Source organism: Opisthocomus hoazin, chromosome 7 (genome assembly GCF_030867145.1).
Source record: "Opisthocomus hoazin isolate bOpiHoa1 chromosome 7, bOpiHoa1.hap1, whole genome shotgun sequence".
In the NCBI taxonomy this organism is placed as follows: Eukaryota; Metazoa; Chordata; class Aves; order Opisthocomiformes; family Opisthocomidae; genus Opisthocomus; species Opisthocomus hoazin.
The window spans coordinates 15,097,442-15,121,204 of NC_134420.1; the positions used below are offsets into that span (position 1 = coordinate 15,097,442).

Genomic DNA, 23,763 nt, shown 5'->3' on the forward strand with positions numbered 1-23,763 from the left:
TGGTTGTCATTCAAGCATATTTTCTGCAGCAGATGTTTCACCAACACAAAAGCGCACAATTCTGACAATCTCAGTTTCATGACTTAAGTGTTTTTATTTATTTAAATGCATAGGGAGTATTGCAAATTCCCTGACAGAGTTCCAGTACCACAGCCAAGACTGCTGATTTTTTTTTTTTTTTTTTTAAATACGAGTTTGCTCTCACTACTAAGATGATTCTGGTATACTTCAAGTATTTTAAAACTTTTCTTGTAAGATAAAATTGTCTAGCTTTTCCTTACTTATTGGACACAGTCAGATTTATATTAGTGATTAGTGTGACAGATGATGTGTGTAATGGAGGAGTTGTACTATGCCGTTTATTAGCTGTGCTCAAGTCTATGAAAAGGGGGCATTGTTTCCCTGTACTGTTCTTTAAAAGGGCTTTTAATATCACATGAACAGCTGTTTGAAAACACACCACCACTATTGATTCTCTGAAGTTGTAAACAGTTGCAAAACTTCATGAATGTAACAAAAGCTTTAATCTCAAATCCATTTATGCATTCATATTTTTATTTAACACCTGTAATCCACTACAAACAAGTTTGTATTTTAACTGAACAAATGTATTCCCTTAAAGATAGTGACAGTAGTAAGATATATTATAAGAAATGCTTTGGAATTTTTGAATCCTTAGAAAGTGGGTAGAAATACATAGCTGAAAAAACCACATGACATGGGATGGGACAAGTGGTCACGTTTTCCTTTCTGGTTACAATGCAAGTTGGCTGTGCAGCTCAACTTTTGAAGTGTTGGCTACTAACCAAAGGGAGATACTGACTTCACTAAGCCTCAACTTCTGCAGGCCGTAAGTACCCTGCAAATTGACTCATGCTGAGCACTGACAGCCATGGGGGATGGAAAACCGAGGACTTTGCCACCCCTTAAGTGTTCTGCATCATCTTGGGTATCAGACCCCCAGCAAGCCTCTTCTCATTGCCCAGCTGTCAGTTCTTACTCCTCTTGCAGCAGAACAGGCTATTTTCTTCTCCTTAAACAGGCAGACTTCGGTGTCCCAGAGAGGAAGAATATGTCTTATTTGGATTTCTACCATTTTGCCAGTTCTCAAGAAGTGGGCAAGGGGATGGAGGAGAAATAGTATGTGAATTTAAACGTAGATGATCTGGAATTACACTGTATGTAACTCAAAGTTAAATTGAACTATTCACATAGCATGTGACAGACCCAGAGTTCAAGCTGATCTAGCACACTTAAGTGAGATAGAGGGGTGAAAAGACAAAACCCACCCAGGAAAACAAGGCTACAAGGAGTTTAAAAGGCTCAGCAGTAGATGAGCTTTGGGTTGCTAGAGGACTCCCAATCAGTGCTTAGAAGTTATTCTAAGAGATATCCAAGAAAGAGGTAAGTGTGGTGCATCATACTCTTAACGTTGCAATGTACTTAATTTTTGCTTTTGCAAAAATCTGATTTCAGATGTAAGGCACTGCAGTTCTATAGGTAGCTAGTAAGCCAACGACAGAAAATTTAAACAGTCTTTCTGCATCATGTTAACTCTTCAGATATGCAGTAAGAACAGCCTTTTTTATTTCAGTTAGATCTACTGCTTTGATTTATACAGTACATGCCATTTCTGAATTTTAGACCTATTATCAATTACAAACAAGACTACTAAAATGGCGTGCTTTCTTGATTGCTACTAGCCAGTTACTTTATCCAGATCTATTAAAAGCCAATTTTAATATAACTAATGTTCACCAGAGGCAAGTTACTGGACTCAAAGCAATATTAGTAAGAACAAAGTAGAATTCCAGTTTTTGTTACACAGATTTGCAGAAGACATTTTGAATTATCTTTCAGCTTTAGACATACATGCTTTTACTTATCAGCCTTCATCTCTATTTAGCCTCTAGCATCGATGAAAAAGGAACATTTACTTCATAAACACTTATGTCTTGAGTACATGATTTCTGCAGTTCTAATAACAGTTCATTCTATCTTTGCACAGTCCCAAATCTTAGTTATGAGAAATCTTCCATGAGACATCAGGCAAAAGAAAATGCCAAATACAGTGCTTCCAGGATTCTTAATGCAGAGAAAGCAAGAGCTACTTGCACGGTAAAAACAATTCAAAGCTGAAATAATTTATGTCACCCTATTTGTAAATGTCATCTTTTGAGTGTAGAAAAAAATCCTCATCTCTAGCACAGTTTCATGTAAGTTCTGCAAGAAATTATCCTGATAAAACTCTTGTGTAAAAGGGATACAAGCCTCTTCTGAGTACAAGGCAATATTGACAGATTCGCTCTCCACTTCACTACTCAGAGTAAGAGCAGTTTGTTTCAAAGTTCAAGTACTATACATGCAGTATAGTTACTGCAGTGTTTCATCAATTCCATCCACAGCCACTACAGAAGCTACTATGGCAGCAAAAAGAGCAGTAAGCAATCCTTACACATATGTTCAGCAAGTTGAAGATCTGATAAATGCATGTCAGCTTAGTAGTAAACATCATTACCTTTACTTCTCAGCAGAAAAACTGCAGTTAATAGAAAAACTTATGCTTATTTTTGAGTTTCTAAAACATTGAGAAGTTTGTAGTACATACATAGTTTCTATGTATATAAAATCTATGTATATAAAATCATCCTTACCCCATTGCTTGTAGCACATAGTTTCTATGTATATAAAATCATTCTTACCCCATTGCCCTTTCCGCTCTGACGTCAAAATAGCTTTTTTGTTATGAGAACATACAGTGAAGATTGTCAAAGGTAGCAGTATTCCAGCAGAGACATACTAGCTTGGATCAAGACTGGAGCAAATCAGAAGTCCAGAGGCCATACTAAGTCCTACAGTCAGATAAGAACCTGTGGAGTACCTTGACAATATATGGTTGGGTGTTGGGACAGTCTCAAAAGAAATCTTAAAAAAATAACTAATTACCTTCTCAAACATGTCATATTATCAGAGTCCATATTGTTTGCTACATGTAAGCGAAGACTAAATCTGCAGTCCTCATAGCAAGTCCAGACAGAAGTCTCTTAAGGCAACTGATGTCCATAGTAAACTAACAACCTTGTAATTTTTGTCTAGCCGCAGCAATTATTTGAGTTTCTGAATCTTCACATTCCAGAGGGCTAGATTTCAGTACATAGTATTTAGTCCACACCATTGATGTATGTTCTGACTTCATATTAACAGCTTACTCAAAGGATTCAGTTACTATGCATCCTGCTTCTTTCTTCTAGTGCAATTCACAACTTCATCTTTTTCCCTGATGACTAACTTGACGCAAGTATCATGGCCATGACCTATGTGAAAAAAATTCTCCCAGGAGCAGAAGGCCATTCAGAGGTTCTTTTTTACAGCAGTCCATTATTGTGCAGGCAGTTAGCCACCTCAAAAGATCTAAATGTTCTTTTTCTAGCTCACTTAATTGTTGCAATGACCAAAAAGAGAAACAAGAGCTAGCTTGAGATTAAGAACTTGGAGTTCTTTTCCCCTGCCCTCAAAGCTTAACTTTGTCGTTTATCTGCTTTATTTCTTCCAAACCAGTATCTTGATATGTGCAATAGAGAGGATCTTCCTATGCGACTCTGTTGCCTACATATAACCTTTGGGTGACAGACTTTTCACATTCGTGAACACGAATAATTTCTTGCTCCTAATAAATATGTTTCAGTGTAACTGTGTGATCTAGTTTCTGTATGAATCTGTCGCGCTACCCCGACATCACTTTCCTTATTTGTCTCCAGACACAAGAACACATTTGGAAGTAGCAGCTACCCTTCTACTGAAGAAACCTGTTAGTCATTTAGAACATAGTCCATACTTTCTCTTATGACGGAAAACGATCATGGAGAATAGCTCAGATGAAAGAGCACCAAGCACCCTCATACACAAATTCAAGCTTAACACAACCATTAATCTGCACTTAGTTTTACAATGAAAGCCTTTTTCCGAGATACTCTGTTCTACATTATAATTGGAAATCCCCACTAGGTATGCCTTCATATGTCAAGCAAGCTTCCTTCAGAGCCGAGTCACCTGCAAAGACCCTTCTGTGCAGCCTGCTCTGCTCAGATGCTGGGATGGCTAGGGACAGGAGTCCTGCATGCACTATCTGTAGCCACTATTCTCTGGACTTACTGCTAAGTCAAGGGCAATTTGTTCTTCCAGTAGAGATCAGAAAGCTCATAATGAACAGTTGGTAACTACCCAGGTGAGTTTACTTCCTTAGGACTGTTTTCAGGATGCATTAGACCACTCCTCAGAGCAGCTGGAGACTTGTTCCCAAGACATCAGAGAGACCCTACCTTTCTCACACAGGGTGTTACAATGGTTTACATTTGTGCAACACCAAATTCAAAGCTGCAGTCAACCTGTCAGTGTGCTCTTGAGGATAGTACTAGTGACAGTTGCTGAAGCAGCTAGATCTCACCATTGTATTGAGAAAAATTTAAGACAGCATGCAGAAGCATAACATCTGTACAAGTTTACAGATAAACCACTTATGGCTGAAGTGGACAGTGTTAATTTAATAATCACAAATCCTTGCCTCAGTTTCTGGGAAGCTATGAACATGTCAGAAAAAGGCTCAATTATATCAAGTAGTTGGACTACTTCTGAGAGAAGCACAGAAATCATCTTTGACAAAAGTTGAAGGTGGCCTCAGAAACCAGAGACACTAGTTCCTCCTCCCATCAAATTACATTCAGGCTGGCCAGATACCACTTATAGTGTCTACACATGCAGAGACAGGAGCTTAAAAACATTTTACATTTACTGAATTGCTTCAGAATGGGCTGTACCATATGCACAAGTACCTCTTTTCTTCTTCCTAGTATTTTACAGTTCAGTGTATTTAGAAAACGCACTATGCACACTGCAGCTGGCTGTGTTAAGAGCAAAATATATTCTACCCATTGAGGTGTTCACACACGAGTATGTATCTATGTATACAGCTTAGTAAAAAAACTGTCTTAAGTGCCTGGACATAGCAATCAATATGAATTATGTATGAATCATGTAAATAACACTTGAAACAGTTTAGCTATGAGGAAGTCACTCACCACTTCCTGAATCTGGAGACTTGTCTTTAGAGTACTTCAAACTAGACATGCACAGTACCAGCATTAAAAAAAAGAGACCTGTAGACTTCCTCAGCCCTTTTATCTTTTCAAGCTACTTAATTCTAAAGGGACTACAGAGAGAGAATAGGACCCCACAGTACCACGAACATCTCAATTCCTAGTTACTACGTTTTCTTATTTGAATGCTGGCTGATCAATATGCACAGCCCACTACGGCTCACTCCAAAGCAGAACCCTTCTCATTTAAAAGCACACTTCAGAACAATGGTTTAGCAGTGACTACAGAAGAACAACCCTTTTTAACAAACAACATTAACAACAAGTGTTTCTGTAAGGATACAGCAGGAAAGGTGCTCTGGAGAACTCCAACAGCAGCAGAAACACGGTCACTTGAGTTTTAGCAGACAGTCAGTAGGCTTATTTTAGCAATATTGTGCCACTGTCTGATACAAGAACCAGCAGAAGAGAGTCCAACACTTTGTATCTTTAATTTGAAAAAAACCAAAACCTACCAAGAGGGATTTTCCAAACAATTCTGTTCGGTATAAGGACAAGCAGGTTTTATTTGCAGTGCATGCAGTCAGGGTCCAGTGCTCTGGCAAAAAAAAAACAGGTTAGTCTATTATCCAAAATGAAACTGTGACACCCTTTAACAGATAATTGGTGTAGGTAAGAGGGGAAGGGAAGACACCCCCCAGTTAAGACAGACAGGAGTAGCAGCACATAGTGGAGTTCAAAAGCAGTCCCAACAGATCTGTAACAGGTTCACGTTCAATCTGAAAAAAAATGAAGTATCTCTATTACGCCCTTGAGAATTAACCGCCAATCTACCTAATTATCATCCAGAGACTAAAATAGTGAGACAACAACATAAACATTACCTAAGCCAATGGGTAAGCTGAATCTCAAGACGAGCTAAAGCAGGCAGGAAGTTCTCTCTTATTTTTATGCTAAGAATATTTTCAAATTTTATTGCCTTAGTCTTCCTCCATGGTGTAACCTTATGTATTCTAACAATAATGAAACAAAGATGCCAAATGTTTACCTGTTAGGAAGTAAGAAGCAGAAACTAAAAGACAGAAGTTAAAAACTTAAACAAAAAAGGCTTGTTGCTGCTGCATTAACTTCCATTTTCCATCCTGGTTTGGGAAACAATACAGACATCTTTACAATGAAACTTCAAGCACTTATACTACACTGGAAAAAGCACTATTTATTCTCAGTCAGAAGTGATTGTTTAAGTGTCTTAATAGAGCCAGTTATATACAATAAACTGTATACAATAAAATTCCTGATACAACTGTATAATATGTATGTTAGAAAACAAAATCTCCAAGGAAATTAAAGCTAATTTAAACAGGAAGATAAGTTTATAATGAATGATAGTAACAACCTGATTCATCTTGATAAGTCTTTCGTAACTCCTCAGTGGATTTCACACAAAGAATGAATGTCACATTAAGTTTCCACATGAGTATGCAGAAGACAATACAAAACTTGCTGTTTTCAAGAGGTAGATAACAAGGCTTAACAGGAGCAAGAAGGTAGGTTTCACTCAAGAGCATGGTCACACTGGGTTGTATTTACACTGATATAATGAGATTGTTTCAACTATCCTGTTGTATTCTCAGTGACTACTTGTCAACCCACTGAACAGGTGAATGCTTGCTCAGTTAATAATGTTAGTCAAAATGATGGCTTACGCTTTTACTTAAATGGAATAATCTTTCTATAAAAATCTAGTACAAGGCTTACACTTAAAAATAATGGTTTAACTGGTCAAGAAGGGATGATTCATCCACTCTGCCAGGTAGCAGAGACATAAGTCTGAAGAGGCAACGAGCTATTGCAACACTCTTGATTGAGTAAAAATCCTTCACCAGTGAAGTCCTGAAGGTTAAATCCATTGCCCTTTGATATCAACTGACATTGCTATTCCTCAGTTTCAAGTGACTAAGCTTCTAGCCATCTCAAAGAGCACTATGAAATGTGGCAATGCACATATTCAGTACAACCCAAAGCAAGCTTATTTCATCCCAACCTCTGCTAAATACACTGTAGGAAGTCAAACCTGTACAAAGGTATTAGACTTTAGCCCATCTCACAAATGTATTAACATATCTTTTAAAAAAGACGACTCAAATTCTATTGCATGCAAGTCAAATTTGGTTAAATAGGTTGGGTAACACAGCCACTCAGAACTCTCCAAGTATATTCAAACCCTCATAAGCCTATGCGAGCAGCATAAAGTATTGGTAAAAGACAGCAAAAGGTGTGTGGGGTGTGTGTGCACTCACACACCCATACACCCCCCCCCCCCAAAAAAAAACCCACACCTCCAAAGCTTTCCCGTGAAGTTCAGAATTCCTTGTACAAGTGATAGTTTGTGGATAAAACACTACATCTCCTCAGAACACACCCACACTACATCAAACCAAGGTTGAATCCCAGGCCTAACTCACCTCCCACAGAAACTGTTAAAACTAACAATAAATGCAATAGCAAGGAAGAATCCTCAAGACCACTGGAATCAGCATTAGGTAATCCAATCTACTTTACCCCTATTGCACACTTTAATTTGAAGACAAACTACACTGAAGGGTGAATCCCACTCACCATCACTTCTCGCACCTCCATTCAACTGATATTACCTATCAGAAATGGAGCGAAAGGGGAAAAAACACTCCCTCTTTTCAATTTTGAGCTCTGTATGAACTGGATAGCAGACCAAATACGACAGTTCCTTAACAGAAGGAAGGACAACATACTAGAAGACTTTGCTGAACTGCAGGCAACAGGGCTGAAATAGTTTCAACTAATTTGCTGCCAATATCTCCTTCACTTTTCATGGCCACGTAGCCAGTTAATTCAACTTGTTAGCAAGGGACCAACAGCTCCACTGGAAAGGACGAAAGTTATATTCCTTATAAGCGTCAAACTTCTGCAAGCCAACACACTGCTTTCCTGTATTTGGAATTTCTACTTGGATTGCAATTCATATGTTGAAATGAGTGATTTTGTTTCCAAAACTACTTATTCAGTAGCAGATCAGAAAGTGCTAACAGGACAGCTGCCAACCTTAAAGCTAACATACAAACATTTTTGGTCAAACTGATCTGGAAGTAATTCTGAACTGAAGAAGAAACAACTTTGAAACTGACTGGATTCCACCATTTATAAAGGACAAATAAAAGGGCAACCAGTTACCAATTCCACCTATGATACTGTGGTTTTTCCCCTCCATTTTCACACAACCAATCACTTTATAACTATTTGCAATGACAAGTGCTACTGAAATTTGCTGCAGAAAATGCAAGAAAGGAAGCAATAAGGGCAATGCCATTATACATATGTAGTTTGTTTTTTTATTTCTGTATGCAATGTAATGTTTAGGCACGTTGCTTGAGACACCTTCTAAAATAAATCATTGGCCATTGTTCAGAGTATACTTTTGGCTTTAAATACTGGTCAGGAAAACAAATGATGTGAAAAAAAGGAATAGAACTATTACAGAAACAAAAACGGATTTGCATCTAAAAGTGCAGGAGGTGAAGTACTTTAACCCTTTCACCAGACAATGTGGCAATATACAGTATATTGCTTCTGTTTGTTTGAGAAGGCTGTTGGAATTTACACTGACATAGAAAATTATAAATTACACAGAATTAGTTTCCATAATCACTATATATATACACAAACCAGCTGTGGAAAAAACTGGTTTAGAACATACAAATGAAAGCCTCACACAGATCAGTACAGTGAAAGTAACAATTAACATGCTCTGCTGCCAAAATTTGTATTAAAAACACTATATACTTTTAAAATGCATGTACTGTAATTACATTAGCAGCACAGGCATTTCATTTACTTGTCTTAAAGGATTACAGCGTTTTAAATACACAGATTGCTCTGAAATGTTCCATTGTATAATGCTAGTTTTAAACTAAATCTTGGTGAAGGGGTTAAAAGGCAGGTGAATCACTTAAACTCAACAAGCCATGTGCACTTTAAATATTCTTGTGTTTCACCTGTAACGTATTGTTTCAAGCAAACAAGACTTAACAGAACATATGGCTTTACAGTAACATCAATTTGTCAACTAAGTTGTAGCAATAAATACTTAAAATCTCTACCAATAGACTTACATTTTTTATCTGTTTTAAACAATACAGAAAACAATTACCAATTAAAAAACCTGTTGTAAAATGTTGAACACCAAAAATTTCTTATTTAAATCACTTTTGTAAGCTAAAACAACCAAAATAACATTTATAGGGCATTTCAGTTTCAGAAGAAATATGAATTCATTTTTTTCTTTTCTTTTTACAAGGTGAAAAATGTATGAAAACTGCTGAATACTTTGGTCACACTAATCCTCAAATATTTACGTCTCAAATACATTAGATCTGTGTATTCACTTTTTTATAAAACTATTCTTACAGCCATTTTAGCTACAGTAACACTACTGTCATCATTACATGGGTAGCAGGATCTTCTTTCACAGGCCACCCATTATTTAGAACAATACAATATAAACATACGCAAAAATTATTGGTATTTCTCAATGTGCAATATTTTTTACACTTAGGAATTTCTGTACAATGTCTTAAAATCTAGAATATAAATGTTGCTGGTCCTGATCCCTTGCTAAATTAGTGCAGCAGTGACTGGCTTCAACAGGGTCTAGATGAAATCCTCAAGAAACACTCGAACACCTGGATATCAGTTCCTTTTCTTCAGCCAAGGTAGCAGACATCACATATCATACAGGGCCATTAACAGACGCTTCTCCTAAATGGGTGTGCTGATCAGTCCTAAGAGGCCAGAAAAAGATGTAAGTATACAAGAAACAAGGGTCCAAACCAAATTTGTATAGATGCAAAAAAAACCCCAAACACACACCACCAGCCAAAAAAACAACCAAACAAAAAAAACGCCCAAATCCACACCCAAAACAAACAACCCCAAATCACGTGCAGCATGATCCCTGAGTTGGAGAGGAAACAAGCTAAGAACATGCTCATCCCACTTATATTCTGGAGTTCAGCACTTCTGGAGTCCTTATTGTCTAATTAAGCATAGGATATTAATTAACAGAGCACACCATTGAAGACTGTTTGATCTTTATTAATTGAGCTACTAAGTGATCTCTAGAGATGCAGTATCTCCCGAAGAGACTCACTAATATAAAGCACATTTCTGATACTTCTCCAAATCTTATTCTGTGAGGTGAAATGCAATACCAGAAGTATTTCAGTTTGCACTTGAAAGTAAGCAGCAAAGACACAACAGGAAAAACAATGGTGTCTTCAAAAAACTGCTTAAGTCACTAATCTAATCTATAAACTGCCACTTTACAAATACTTTGAATGTCAGACCATTAGTATGAAAAGTTCAGGAAGTATGGAGGAAAATAAGGAGCAAACCTACAAAAGTGAAAATGATAACAGTATACACATTTCTAGATGAGAAGTTTAGTGTAAACATGGGCTTAATTACTCTGGGCTAATACAAATAAGATCAAATCAGTAGTGCACGACAACATTAGGAACTGCAAGCAATAAAGGCAAAAAATCTCAACTTCCATTCAGTGCAAGTCTACTGAATACATTTGAAGATTCCCTTAAAGAATATGAATACCATTTGGAACTACACATGAGAAAAGTTACCTGTAACTCCTGTTCTCTGATGGTGTACATCACAGAGAAGCCACTCTTGGGTCCGTGCTCTACATGCACATGACCAGCAGGAGTCCCCTAGCTAAGTCTTTGGCTGCTAAGCTCTAAAAACACTTTTTAAAAAAACATAACGTACACATTAGACAAGAGACAGACAGCTCTGAGACAAAAGTAAACACTTTTTAGAGAAACCTGGAAGGTAAGAAACAAGTGCTGCATGGACACGAAGTCTAACAGTCCACACAGCAGTAAGTCACTAACTGGAAAAACGGCCATGACAGAACAAGGCTCCTAGCAGAGATTACTACTGCTGGCCACCAGCCAAAGACCAACCTAGGGGACTCCTCCCACTAGTCATCCATGCATGGAGTCCCAACAGCACAATTATGTTTATCTTGATATTTATACTTCGCTTATATGAGGATCTGCTGTGACAGCCACCTTTAGAGAAAGTACTAAGCTTCGCTGAAGCCTGCTGTATTCAATGAAAGGAGTTCCTCAAGATTTCCTGTAACTCAAAAGCAATCCAACGAACTGCTACCTCTTAGAACCCTCTGTTGGTTTAGACAAGCGTCTTTACTCAAAATGCAATCATCTAGGATCCAAAGACTTCTTCCCTACAATTTAACACTTATCAGCATTAAAAACACTGTCTTGATAAAAGCAGTAGCTCCAGATAAAGAAGAGGCTGTGACAGACAGATTCTGGATTTCCCACTTTAACTATGTACATAGTTGTGGGGTTTTTTTCCTGATTAGAATCCACTTCTTGATTAGATTTGTGGAATTTATGCAGAGTAGAAACTTCTGGCTTACAGGAAAAGGTAGCAGTGTTTTAGTGTAACACAACACCACAGAGGCAAGACATACTAGCTCATTAATAGGTCTAAAAAACAGAATCTAAATTTGTCAAACATGCGTGCAACTTTCTCAGTCTGCATACAGTATAATTAGAACATGCCGTAGAGTTCTGTGTTGCGTGTAGAGCTATACTCTAAATCTTTGCTTACAAAAGCCTTCCAATTTTGTTTTCGCTAGAAAGCTAAATATACAATATAGCATCTACAAAGTCTTAAAAATGATTACTGCTTTCACGGGATTTGTGTGAGGAATACCGTATTTCCCTAATAATAGTTTAAAATCTATTAAAGTCAAGAAACACTACAGTTTTTAAACTATTAAAATGAGTTAAATACAGATTCAGAAATTACTTCTGTGTGTGTGTATATATATATATATTTTGAATTCTGATTTTCAGAGTCATATCCTTGTTTATACTCCAAGGCAAAAGTGACTCCTAGAATTGCTTTTAACTGCGTGTAATTAAGAAAAATACTCTCCCCCTTCAGAACATGATCCCATTCACAACATCCTCAGCTCCCCAACAAGAAGCCAGCATGCACAGCTCTGGCCCCCCCAGCTCTGCCTTGCAGAAAGAGAAGCAGACCCTACGGATTACTCAGTGTTTAGTAAATACACATTTAGGTTTTCCTTTAACAAGGGTTTTCTCCAAGATAGCACATTTCCTCTGGGCATCCTTAAATTACATCTAAAACTGGAAATGGCAGCATAACCCCTTTGCCTTACCACCAAGAATCAAGCCTGTGGGATTGTACCTGATGTTCAACAAGCCATTAGTTCTGCTAGCAAAACAGTAAACTCTTGCCTAGATACTAATTTTAAGGTACTTCTGAATAACTAAGTTCCACTGCAAGGTCTTCAATGAATACAGCCTTCAACGGCAGAAATCTTCTCACCTAACTTTAAGCTCTTCATTGTTTTGGGCTTTTAAGATAAAGATGAATCTGCTCTGACTAAAGTCTAGCAATTATATCAGATATGAAACATCCGCATTAAGCATTTCTAACATTTAGTGATTAATGTCACCCCATACGCATTTGATTTTGGTGAAGCCACACAATCAACTCTTAGTATACGTTTCCATACTAATGTGACTTGGGAGTCCCCCGCAAACTAGTATTTCAACAGGAAATGAAACAGAAGGAATACTGTCAAATGCCTTTTTTTTTTTTTTTTTTTTTAGAAAACTGCACTACCTAACAATTTAGGAGAACCAAAATTCTGCAAGAGCAGCTTCTTCTGTTTGGTGGAGGTCTCCTCAGAATTGTATCTTGAATTACTATTCTCCAATACTGCACTAGTAGCCACACTGCCAAAGAAAAATGTCTTCTTTTCTTTCCTCCAATAAGTATGCTAAGCAATCCAACCTGCTCCATATGTCAGGCAAGTTTTATTTGAAGCAAATTATTCACATATTTTGAAAAAATATTCTCCAAATCTACAAGTATTCAGATTAATACCTGATGAAGACAAAGGTGCAAATAACTGATTCACAATCAAACATGCATGACTTAAGGCACCATTTTCTTTCCATACAGCTGCACTAGTGGACTCCTCCCAAAATTTTCTGCAGCATAGAATACACAACGAAAAAATGGTAGACCTGACTCACGTAAATTTTCAGTACAAAGTTAAACTTATTACCCTAAAATTTTTTAAATCATAATTTTCATAGTGTATGAATTAACTATTCTAACTTGATAATGTATCACAAAACAGAATGGGGATCTTCACAACACCCTGCAAGACAAATAGTACAAGGCAAATACATTTCTGACAACTCAAGAGTCTTTGAATCAACAGAAAACACAACTTGTGAGAACTTTATAAAATAATATATGCAAGCACACATTTAGAATGAGCTGAACTCAGAGATGATAACTAACAGGAATTCATTAATCTCTTTATATCAGTCCTATTAGAAAAAACCAAACACTGCTCTTTAGAGGATTGAAAACATCTTTGAATACAGTTACCTCTGTTCTGGACTGCTGTTAGCAGGCTGCAGAGCTGAAGGAGCCTCTTCTGCAACCTCGGCATTCTCTTCTACTACATATTTACAAGAAGCATCCTGCGAGGTAGATGATTTTCCTTCCTCACTTTAAAAAAAAAAAACAAAGAAGTTATTTAATTCTTGAAGTTTACTCACAGGGAAATTTCAGGCAACAGGAGTAACGGGAGATGGGTCCGTATTTCACATGCAAATGGATTTTAAGTTATGATTGCAACATGAAGATCAAGCACATGACTTTACAAACACCTAATAATGCATCAGTGTTTATGTCCATTAAAACTCGACTGGATAAAAGGGCACGAAATACAGCAATTAAAAATACCATCAGAAAGGAAATAAGGAATGTGTGTGATGACTCAAGTGGTAACACAGTCAAGATCCTTTACTATACATACCGATAGGATTTCAACACTCTGAAGCCAGAAGTATGCAAAATGGAAGAAAAAGTATGAAAGAAATTCAAGATTCCCTCAGAAACTGGCATTACTAAAGTCTGTCTATGAAATATATCAGCAGAATTATTAACTTATCACCGTCTTTAATAAACTTCCTAAATAACTCCACAGTGAAATATGATGTACGGGTTATACGGTACTAAGACCGCAACCCAATCTAATGAACTTCCTTTCAGAGACAAAAACCAAACAGTTCAGCAAAAAAGCAGTATGCTCAGATTACATAAAACATGACCATGTAACTAGGCAGCCTCAAAAGTCATTAGCAAACAAATATTTGTGTTTTGCCTCTAAATCAAAGCTTTTCTGCCTCTATTCCACCCTCTCCCACCTCAGCCACACCATTATGAGTGCACTAAAACACAAATTTGACCATATACCTGCAAGAGATAGTTATAAGGTGGCTCTGAAGTAGACACAAACATCAATCTTATACCTCTGTGGCATCAATCTATTTATGCAACAAGTCAGGAACATTTTAAAGCCACTCTCCTCTGCTGACTTTTCTTCCTATTCTTACAGTTCTCCTTTCAATGGATCCTTTAAATTTCAATGAATCCTTCTCTTTCTTCCCATGCCTCTATCTGCAGAGCCTGTAAAAATATCATCTTTTGCATAGCAATCTCTCATCAAGATCCAGTTTTCCCCATCTCATTTTCCCTTTGTATACTCTTTGTATTTGTTCAAATAAAATACTTGTCACCTTCACCATCAGAATTGGTCTCTTTTTTTTTTTTTTTTTTAGAAAAAGGGGTAGTCTCTGCTATCATTCTTCCCTTCTCATTCTCCATTTCGAACTAAGTTCAGACACCACATTTTTGTCCTTTGCAACTTTCCACAACCTAACTTCTGCTTATGATGCTCCTCCCCTCAACACTGACTGCAACACCTTTAATTTTCTGTTGGCAGAAACCTACATAAAACTTAGGTCTAGAAGCATCCACTTTGCCAGGTACACAGGCCAGAGCAGAATCTCCTCTCTCACTATTCTAATTGTCCTTTAACCTAGACTTTTTTTTTTAAGCATTGTTTTACATATTTATTCCAAACGAAACACTGCTTTTCCTCTCCCACTTGTTGTTTTGGCATATTTAAAAGTCAGTTTAAAGAAATACTGAGTCTATGCTCATGTGGCTAAGGCCATGTACCTCTATCAGAATAGAACGGTCTCCATATTTGAGACCTCATCTTTCAGCCGCCTTCTACATTTCCTTAATCTCCCCTTTCCAAATCAAGATCCTAGAGTCCCCACGGCTAGAGTTTTTCAAGATGCGATTGGACAGAGTGCTAGATAAACTCATCTGGGCTCCCTTTCCCACAAAAGGCTGGCCCACCTATGGTGCAATATCCTATGATATTGCCTCCCTTTGTACCTCTGTGTCCTTTTAACTATAAGAACTAAAGTGCTTATTCCACAGCTCAAACAGATAATTCCATGAAGGCACTGTCATCACATACTGCTTCCTCATGTTAGTTTCTGCACCAGTATCAGAAGATAAAGTGTGGTGAACTAAAGCAGTTTAAGGAGAAATATAAACCCACCATGGATAAGTAAATCCAACTGTAAACATCTAACACAACAGGAGTGCAAACCATATAAAAGTGTTCCCCAAAATACAGAATAAACTGGAGAGCAGATTCATCACTTATGAAGTCACAAAAGCACTATGATTCCACGCCACATCAGTCTGCACTCAGTTACAATCCTCCTCTAAACTGCTTTGGTTCAATTCATCTAACACCATCATTCAATTTATAAGCACTGTGCAGCCATAAATGCTCCCTCCTCCATACTGAAAAACATCAGAAGTTAAGTCGGGTGCCATATGAGATTAGAGCAGTTATTTATTGCTTCAGTAATCAAAATGATGGAAGCAAGAATGACTGAAAGCTGTTAAGTTTCAATTTCTGAACCATCCAAAATGAATAGCACTTATCTACTGCCTCTAACGAACCAAGGGAAATGATTTAAAAGAAGGGTAATGTAAGGACTAACACTGGGAAGTCTACTGAAATGGACTGGTATTTTAAGCAACTTCCAAAACAATCTGTTTTCAGTATTTAAAGCTAGAATAGGGACAGATACTAGGAAATTATTCTAAAAGAATAAGAAGAGGGTTGCATGCTAAAATGCTAGGAATATGTTCCAATTTGTCAAGATCAGCAGAGGAAAGGGGGAAGGCGGTGACACACCAGCTTCAATTAATAAAGGCAAAAATATTTTTGCAGGTCGAACTGTTTGTAGCCTCTGTTTCCCTACATAAGGATTTGATATTAAATAAAAACCACTTGATCAATGAATCTAAGATCACAAGATCTTAGTAGGGTAGATTTCAAGTAGACGAAATAAATGTGCTTTCCCATAAAAGGACCACAATGTTGATATATGTAATATGGAATATGGAATATAACCATATTGTAAGACAGTTAATCCCGAATCAAACACTTTGTATTAGAAGATACCAAAATTGAGGAGTTAGAACTCTACAATAACCAGAAGAACAATGTGCCACCTGTAGTCTAGAGCACATTTGACACCATCAGTGATGATCTCAAATGTCTGATGAGTTACTCTCAAGAGCACTGCCTGGCTGGCCTTCCAACTTCTGTCCTCCATCCTCCTGGATGAGAGGCATGGAATTCCAATCCAAATCTAACAATTCTGTGCAAAATTTAAGAAGCTTAGTTAATTGCACATCAAAGCTATGTTAAAAGAATAACTGTACCTGAAAAAATGCATAGTAATAGGCACCAGGGTCAAGAGTCATTAACTCAATCTTCTACTACTAATCTTCCACTGAAATTAAGGTTTGATAAAGTCAGTCATATGTTATAGTAACTAGCTGGAAGTAAAATTTTAAAACAATTACTTTGGGGGAATGTTTCTAGTTAGAGCCTCAGGATTTACCACTTGCAAAGAACTCTTTTTGATGACACACAGTGTTCCATCAACAGTGCTTACTTTACAAGGACGGAAAGACAATAAATAGGTATTCTCACCTTTTGAAAACAGCTGTTTCAGTTTTAGCATCTACAGTAAGGCTCAGTGTCTCCTTTATGCTGCCGTTCATTACTGTTTCAGTTACCTTGTCTGCATTTTCTACATCATCCTCTCCATCTGAGCTGGCCTCCATAGCAACACTTCCTGGGGCTAGATATATAGAAGTAATTTAGTACACGGCTGGTTATGTTTACTTCATGACTAAGTATACAAGCCAATACAACCAGAACGGTATTTTTGCAGTTTTGTATACTACTTAAATTCTTCCTTACGGAGAAAGTCACTTATCTGCAACCTCCACTATACACATACATAGAGTATAAGTATTTCTTACAAATAGCTTAAGGAAAAGTCACATTCTGTACCTGTTTGGGTTTTTTTTCATTTTGCACACCACTTAGTGATTTAGATTGACAACGCTTACTGCAACAGGTCTGCCTGAACAAGACTCTAATAGGATTATAGTGGTATTTTTCTGTACATTTAAATTCATTACACAAGCCCACACATTCACAAATTTGTCAGTTACGACAGTTACAAATTTGACAGTAAGCTTCCAAGTACAGACAAGCCTTTGGGAAGTCTCCTCTCCCTGGACTTCTCATCTGCACTTTTTGTTCTGTCTGTTAATGATTTATACAAAAAGCTAACTAGCATGTTTGGCTTTTAACCATTTCATAAATGTAGAACGAATTAGCATGTGCACAGTGAAGGGAACTTGGAAAAGAATCATAGAATGGGAAGGGTTGCAGAGGACCTTAAAAATCATCTGGTTCCAACCCCCCTGCCATGAGCAGGGACATCTTCCACTAGACCAGGTTGCTCAAAGCCCCATCCAACCTGGCCTTGAACAATTCCAGGGAGGGGGCAGCCACAGCTTCTCTGGGCAACTTGTTCCAGTGTTTCAACCACCCCCATGGTGAAGAATTTCTTCCCAATAACTAATCTCAATCTGCCCTCTATTAGTTTACAGCCATTCCCCCTTCTCCTATCACTACACACCCTTGTGAAAAGTCTATCTCCATCCTTCCTGTAGGCTCCCTTCAGGTACTGGAAGGCTGATCTAAGGTCACCCCGGAGCCTTCTCTTCTCCAGGCTGGACAGCCCCAACTCCCTCAGCCCGTCCTCATAGCAGAGGTGTTCCTTCCCTCTGACTATTTTTGTGGCCCTTCTCTGGACCCGCTCCAACATATCCATGTCCTTCTTATGCTGGGGGCTCCAGAGCTGGACACAGTACTCCAGGTGGGGTCTCACGAGAGCGGAGTAAAGGGGCAGAATCACCTCCCTCGACCTGCTGGCCATGCTTCTCTTGACACAGCCCAGGATACGGTTGGCTTTCTGGGCTGCAAGCGCACACTGCTGGCTCATATTGAGCTTCTCATCCACCAGTATCCCCAAGTCCTTCTCCTGAGGGCTGCTCTCGAGCCACTCTCTGCCCAGCCTGTACTTGTGTTTGGGATTGCCCCGACCCACGTGCAGGACCTTGCACTTGGCCTTGTTGAACTTCATGCGGTTTTAAAGTTGTTTGTTTTGTTTTTTTTTTTTTGAATGAGCAGGAAGGGGATATTTGAACATGTTAAGGCTACTGGCCTATCGCCACATAAGAAGAGACTAAAGGCTATGACTTCACAGGCATCAACTTAGCTAACTAAGTGCTGACACAGGTGAGGATTCTCTAACAGAACACACTTAGCTTCTTCGTAATGCTTTTCTGTTCATGATGTGCAGGCTTTTTAGAGGTAACAGTAAACCGGCTCCTGTTTCAAGTAAGAAACTATTATAAATAGTTCAGAAATTCTTTGACAAGTCATTTTCATTACTTGGCCAAACAGCAGCAGAGCCAGATGAGAGATCTCTGGAAACCTAAATTTTAAAGTTCAGGTAGATCTTTCTTGGGTACAACTCTGAAAATCTGTTTCTGAATGCAGTGTACTTACTCTCTAGCTGTGTTGCAAGAGCAGTTACATTTACACTCAAGGGATCAATTGGGTCTGTGTTTGTTTCCATTTCCACAGGAGAATTACTTCTTAAGGAATCTTTTGAGCTTCAAATACAAAGTAAAAAACCTTTAGAAACATATCTGAACGGCAGAACGAAATGTTCTTAAAACAGTATTTTTAGTTTTATATCAAAGCTACAAGGCTTAGAACTCTACCAAAACTGAATGACAGCAGGTTTGTAGGAGCCTTAGGAAGACATGCTAAACAGAAGTTTCCTAAGGCAAAATCTACCACAATCGAGCTGAGTATATGTTTGGTAGTGGTTTTGTTCAGTTTGATGACAAGTAGTAGTGGACAAGGTGCTGGTATGTAAGGCATACAAGTATCACTGGCTCCTTGTAGTGTTACCAACATTTTAAACTGACTTTCTAAACGTACTCTTTGCAACTTGAAAGATGTTTCTCTGCCAAGACTGCACACAGTCCTGATCACCCACTACTGAGGCGATCTTACTACTTAATTGTATATGCAGTATAGCGACAAGTTGTTCATTCTAAAGGACAAGCTTTGGCCACTTGAAGCACTTCTCACTATTTATAGAATTAACATCTTTTCTATCCACTAATGTGGCAACTCTATGTCTTCATTTTCTAAACCCATAGTTCTGTTATCAACTTACCTGCCTTGATCATGAAACAATACACTCTTTATGTTGGAAAAATCATATTTCTATAGCCAATCTTTTTAAAGCCCAGATAGACAACTGAGAGCCAGGTGTATAAAAAGAAGTCTTCTGATTGGAGAATGAATCAGTTCTTGACTGCTCGTATTTGGCAACTCAAAATTCACATCTATATGATTACGTACTTACACAAAGGGCTTCAGTTATACTTTTCATTTATGTAGAGTTCAAGCCAAGAAAGGCAAGTGTATCTCAGGCATCCTCCAAATAGCATACAGCTGCCTAACCTAGATATCACAGCTGCATAACCATGCAAGTTTTCGGAAAAACAAAAAAAACACACAACAAAACCAAACACTCAAACCACACAAAACCAAAACCAGACCCCCTCAAACCTACTTGTTTTATAATATCCATAAAACAGAATCATCATATACATTTTATGACCTTTACATTCAACAGTTCACATTCAACCCTTCACTGGGTTCAGTCTACGCTAAAAAATAAATATTAAAAAAAAAAAATCACAGCCCGAATTCTAGACCCAAATATTCTTTAAAACCCCTCTAAAACAATGACACACTAGGATCCACCCATCCTACAAAAGCCTGCTATGATGTATACCCATACAAAGACATATTGTTATAACACATGGGCCCTTTGGACACTACACACCTTGTATTCCACCAGAACACTGGCAACACAGGCTTTGGTAGAGATGGACACCCGAAGGAAACCAAACGGCAGCTGCCATTACATTTAGTAGTGAAGAACTTGCCCTCAGTCACTAACATTCTTACCTCAAAGAGGATGTGAACTCTGAAAAGGAAGCCCAGCCAGTTTCTTTTGCTGGCATAGGTTCTTCTGTACTCCACACATCAGATCCCACAGAATCCAGATTTACACCATGTGCAGTCTCCATGGGTACATCAAAGTTAGCTGACCAGTTTGGTGCTGAAAAGCCATCAACAAATTCATTATGAACAAATTTAAGTAAAGAACATGAGTGCACACATGCCTAACACACTGATTCTCTGTATGTACATTCCAAAAAGAGCAGCAATATTCATAACTAGACTTTAAAGCACATGCAGAAAAATGCCCTACACACTGTTAAAAAATGAATGCATTCCCTAACAGCAAAATTCTGCTAGTAAGGCAGAATTTTAAAAACACTAAGAATGAAAACAATAAACCATACTAGATCACAAGTATAATCCCATTCTAATTCTTTAAACTAACATCAACACTTGTTATTTTTCAAAACTGATTTCTATAATAATAATAAAAAGAAATTCTAGGAGTTTTCATCCATTTTCAGTTTCCTATGCACATTTTCCTGAACAAAGAAAACGAGCATGTCAACTTAGGTATTGGCAGTCTCTAAGTATCTCATGCACTAACACCACTGCTAAAATTCAGAAAAGTTTAAGGCTTTTTACAACTTAATATTTATTGGGATTTTGAATTTTGGAGCAACTGCGACTTAACAGCATCTAATTTAGGATAGGTTAATCCAAAATACTTCACCTACCCAAGGGAAACTGTTTTTCATTAACACTTACATACAAAAAAACAGGCTGAAAAGGAAGCTCTGACTAGCAATTAGAAATTCCAGCCCAGGCAGATATGGGAAGAGACCCACATGGATCAAAACTTGTTTGACACACAGATGCCAGTGACACCAGTCTGACAAAAGAAAAGAAAACCCTTAACTTTTGCCTCTATTTTAATACCTTACAGTCTAGATAAACACAGGGCCTTTACCTACAGACATTGCCAGTTTAGTCTACTGCAACTTGAACGTGAAGTTTCCACACCAGAGTCTACTGATGTGCGTCTTTCATTCACGCATGACACCAGACCAATGCAAATTCAATTGGCTTCTGTAGTAAGTCTTTTGAAAGGCAGCATGGTTAGATGAGAAGTTGGTCTGAAAGGCTTCCAGTAAAAATAACTGTATTTTAGGTTTGGAGATTAACAACCTACTAGTTTTGCAGGCATTCAAGATGTATAAATGATTACATTTCATCCTTCCCCTTCTGATTCCTCCTCCTTTTTTTTCCCCTCTTGAAGAGTAGAAATATGAATTTTAGAGAGACTAAGTAACTTGACTCAAGACATGTGAGGAATTCAAACTTCTCAACATCTGCACGCTCTGTTGCAAGCGGTCTTTACAGTGGGAAAGACTACTTTAAGATAGTTGGAATAAAAACTGTAAACAAGGAAAACTCCTACAAAATAAGATTGCTAGATCTAACACTTTCCTTTAACTCAAAGCAGCTGGGAGAAAAAACTACATACGTTCACTTAAGTCTACTTCCATTTTGTCCTCTGGATTGGTGTGCGATTCAAACAAGTCTTGTTTTGTTCCATCCTCCTCTTCAGAATCTGTACTTTCTTCACTGTCCGTACTGCCCGAACTTAAAATACAAAGAGATAGTTCACTTTGTGTTCAGTACCAGACCCTAGGCACAATAAAATACTGGAGAGTTTAAGGCTAAAGAGAATTACAACAGCTGTAATTCCCGATAGACTTACTGAGGTGCAATTTGTTAGCTGTTAGTATTCCCTTTAGTATTCCCTTCATTTCTCTCTCAAAAAGCAAGGTTTAAGGTTTTTCACTTGATCATGTAAAGAAGCTATCTTCCCCCCTTATTTGCAAGTAAAAGACAAAGACTGATTTTCCTCCTGCCATGCAAAAGGGAGCAAAAAAGGCAAGTAAAGTAATCAGATCTGCATACAGAGATTGTTGGTCTATTTGGTCTCTTCTCACTAAACAGAGGTGCTGAAATACAAAGCTCTCCAATACCAATCTAACAAGATTTACCTTGATTTTAAAAATCAAACAACAAATCTATTTTAAAATCTCCCCAACTGTATTCCAGTCCGTCCTCTTTAACTACATACATACATTAAACCCTATGGGCATCTCTCCTTTCCCAGTGAGCACAACTAGCACAAAAAGCAAGGTAATGTGAGAAGGTAAGGATGTCCCAGAAACATATCACATTAAGTAACCACAACACCATCAAAATAATTGATGTTGTACAGAAGGTATTAGCAACATGCATTCCGAAGGCTGCAAGGGAAGAAGAGATCAGGTTTGTGACTGAAGTCACAAAAAGGTCAGAAAAGCCAAGACTACCCTGGGACAAAATTCAGTACATGTAATGGAAGGCTGCACAGCCCTGAGAGTTTTGGGATCCAGATGCTTCTTCCCTTCAGTGCAGCTTCCTATGCAGTTTTGTCCACAGCCACACTGCTACTGTAGAGAGAACAGCAAGGGCTACGCAAGTGTGAGGCTGGACTGCCTTGTCCAAGACAAGAATGGCTGAGCAAGTTGAAAAGCAGAGGGAAAGATAAGCAGCAGGAAAAAAAACACAAGCTAGAAAAGCTGAAGTGCAAGAAGAGCTGAGTAGGTAGTGCAGCTGTTGCCATCTTCTGCAAATTACAGCTGGAAGACAAACACTGAAGCCATCCCTCTCATTCCTCCACAGAATGCAGATAGCTAGTTATGCTGGACAGCCTGTGCTCACAGTCAGCCTGAACCAAAAGACATGCTCAGTATTGAGTGCTCACTCTACTACTATTTGGATGAAAAACACGTTTCTTACCTGGAACGCCTCTGGGATTCTGGTGTAAATGCAATATGTTTTTCTTCCCAGATGTCTTCTTCATCAGAGCCACCATCATCAAACTGCTGTATCCGCTCCTTGCAGCATGCCTCAAATAAAGCTATATTGCCCTAAATACAGCAAAACGACAAAATCTGTATTTATTATTAATCATTCTACTTAGATTGGTAAACAGTCATGGAAATATATGACTATTCTGAAGACAATCTTAAACCAGTGGGGAAAAAGACCATCCATTTCTCTAAAAGCAGCAGAAAACCAGAATGTCTTAACAATTTAAAGCTTGTCAAGAAAATATTCAGTGGTGCTTGCTTTACTTAGCTACTAACAAGCTGAATGGACTGTCAAACAACAGCTAGCAGTTTGCATGCCGTTCTTAAACGTGATGGAAGAATGACA

General features: G+C 38.0%; 1 protein-coding gene across 9 annotated transcripts in view; it reads right to left on the reverse strand.

Moving 5' to 3' along the window:
• Positions 1-272: 272 nt before the first annotated feature.
• The window catches only part of PPP6R3 (protein phosphatase 6 regulatory subunit 3), a 77,764-nt gene continuing 54,273 nt past the window's right edge, over positions 273-23,763 (reverse strand). For 5 of the 9 annotated variants that reach the window (XM_075426358.1, XM_075426360.1, XM_075426355.1 and 2 more), the window contains 8 exons: positions 23,344-23,474; positions 22,031-22,149; positions 20,527-20,680; positions 19,042-19,148; positions 17,104-17,254; positions 14,044-14,061; positions 13,611-13,733; positions 273-9,910 (listed from right to left, as the gene is read on the reverse strand). In XM_075426358.1, the coding sequence (XP_075282473.1) occupies positions 9,859-9,910; positions 13,611-13,733; positions 14,044-14,061; positions 17,104-17,254; positions 19,042-19,148; positions 20,527-20,680; positions 22,031-22,149; positions 23,344-23,474 (855 nt within the window). In that variant the 3' untranslated portion in view covers positions 273-9,858. Of the gene's footprint in view, positions 9,911-13,610; positions 13,734-14,043; positions 14,062-14,106; positions 14,697-16,810; positions 16,901-17,103; positions 17,255-19,041; positions 19,149-20,526; positions 20,681-22,030; positions 22,150-23,343; positions 23,475-23,763 lie in introns of those variants that run through there. The other 4 variants (XM_075426361.1, XM_075426359.1, XM_075426363.1 and 1 more) reach the window with 3 other exon arrangements.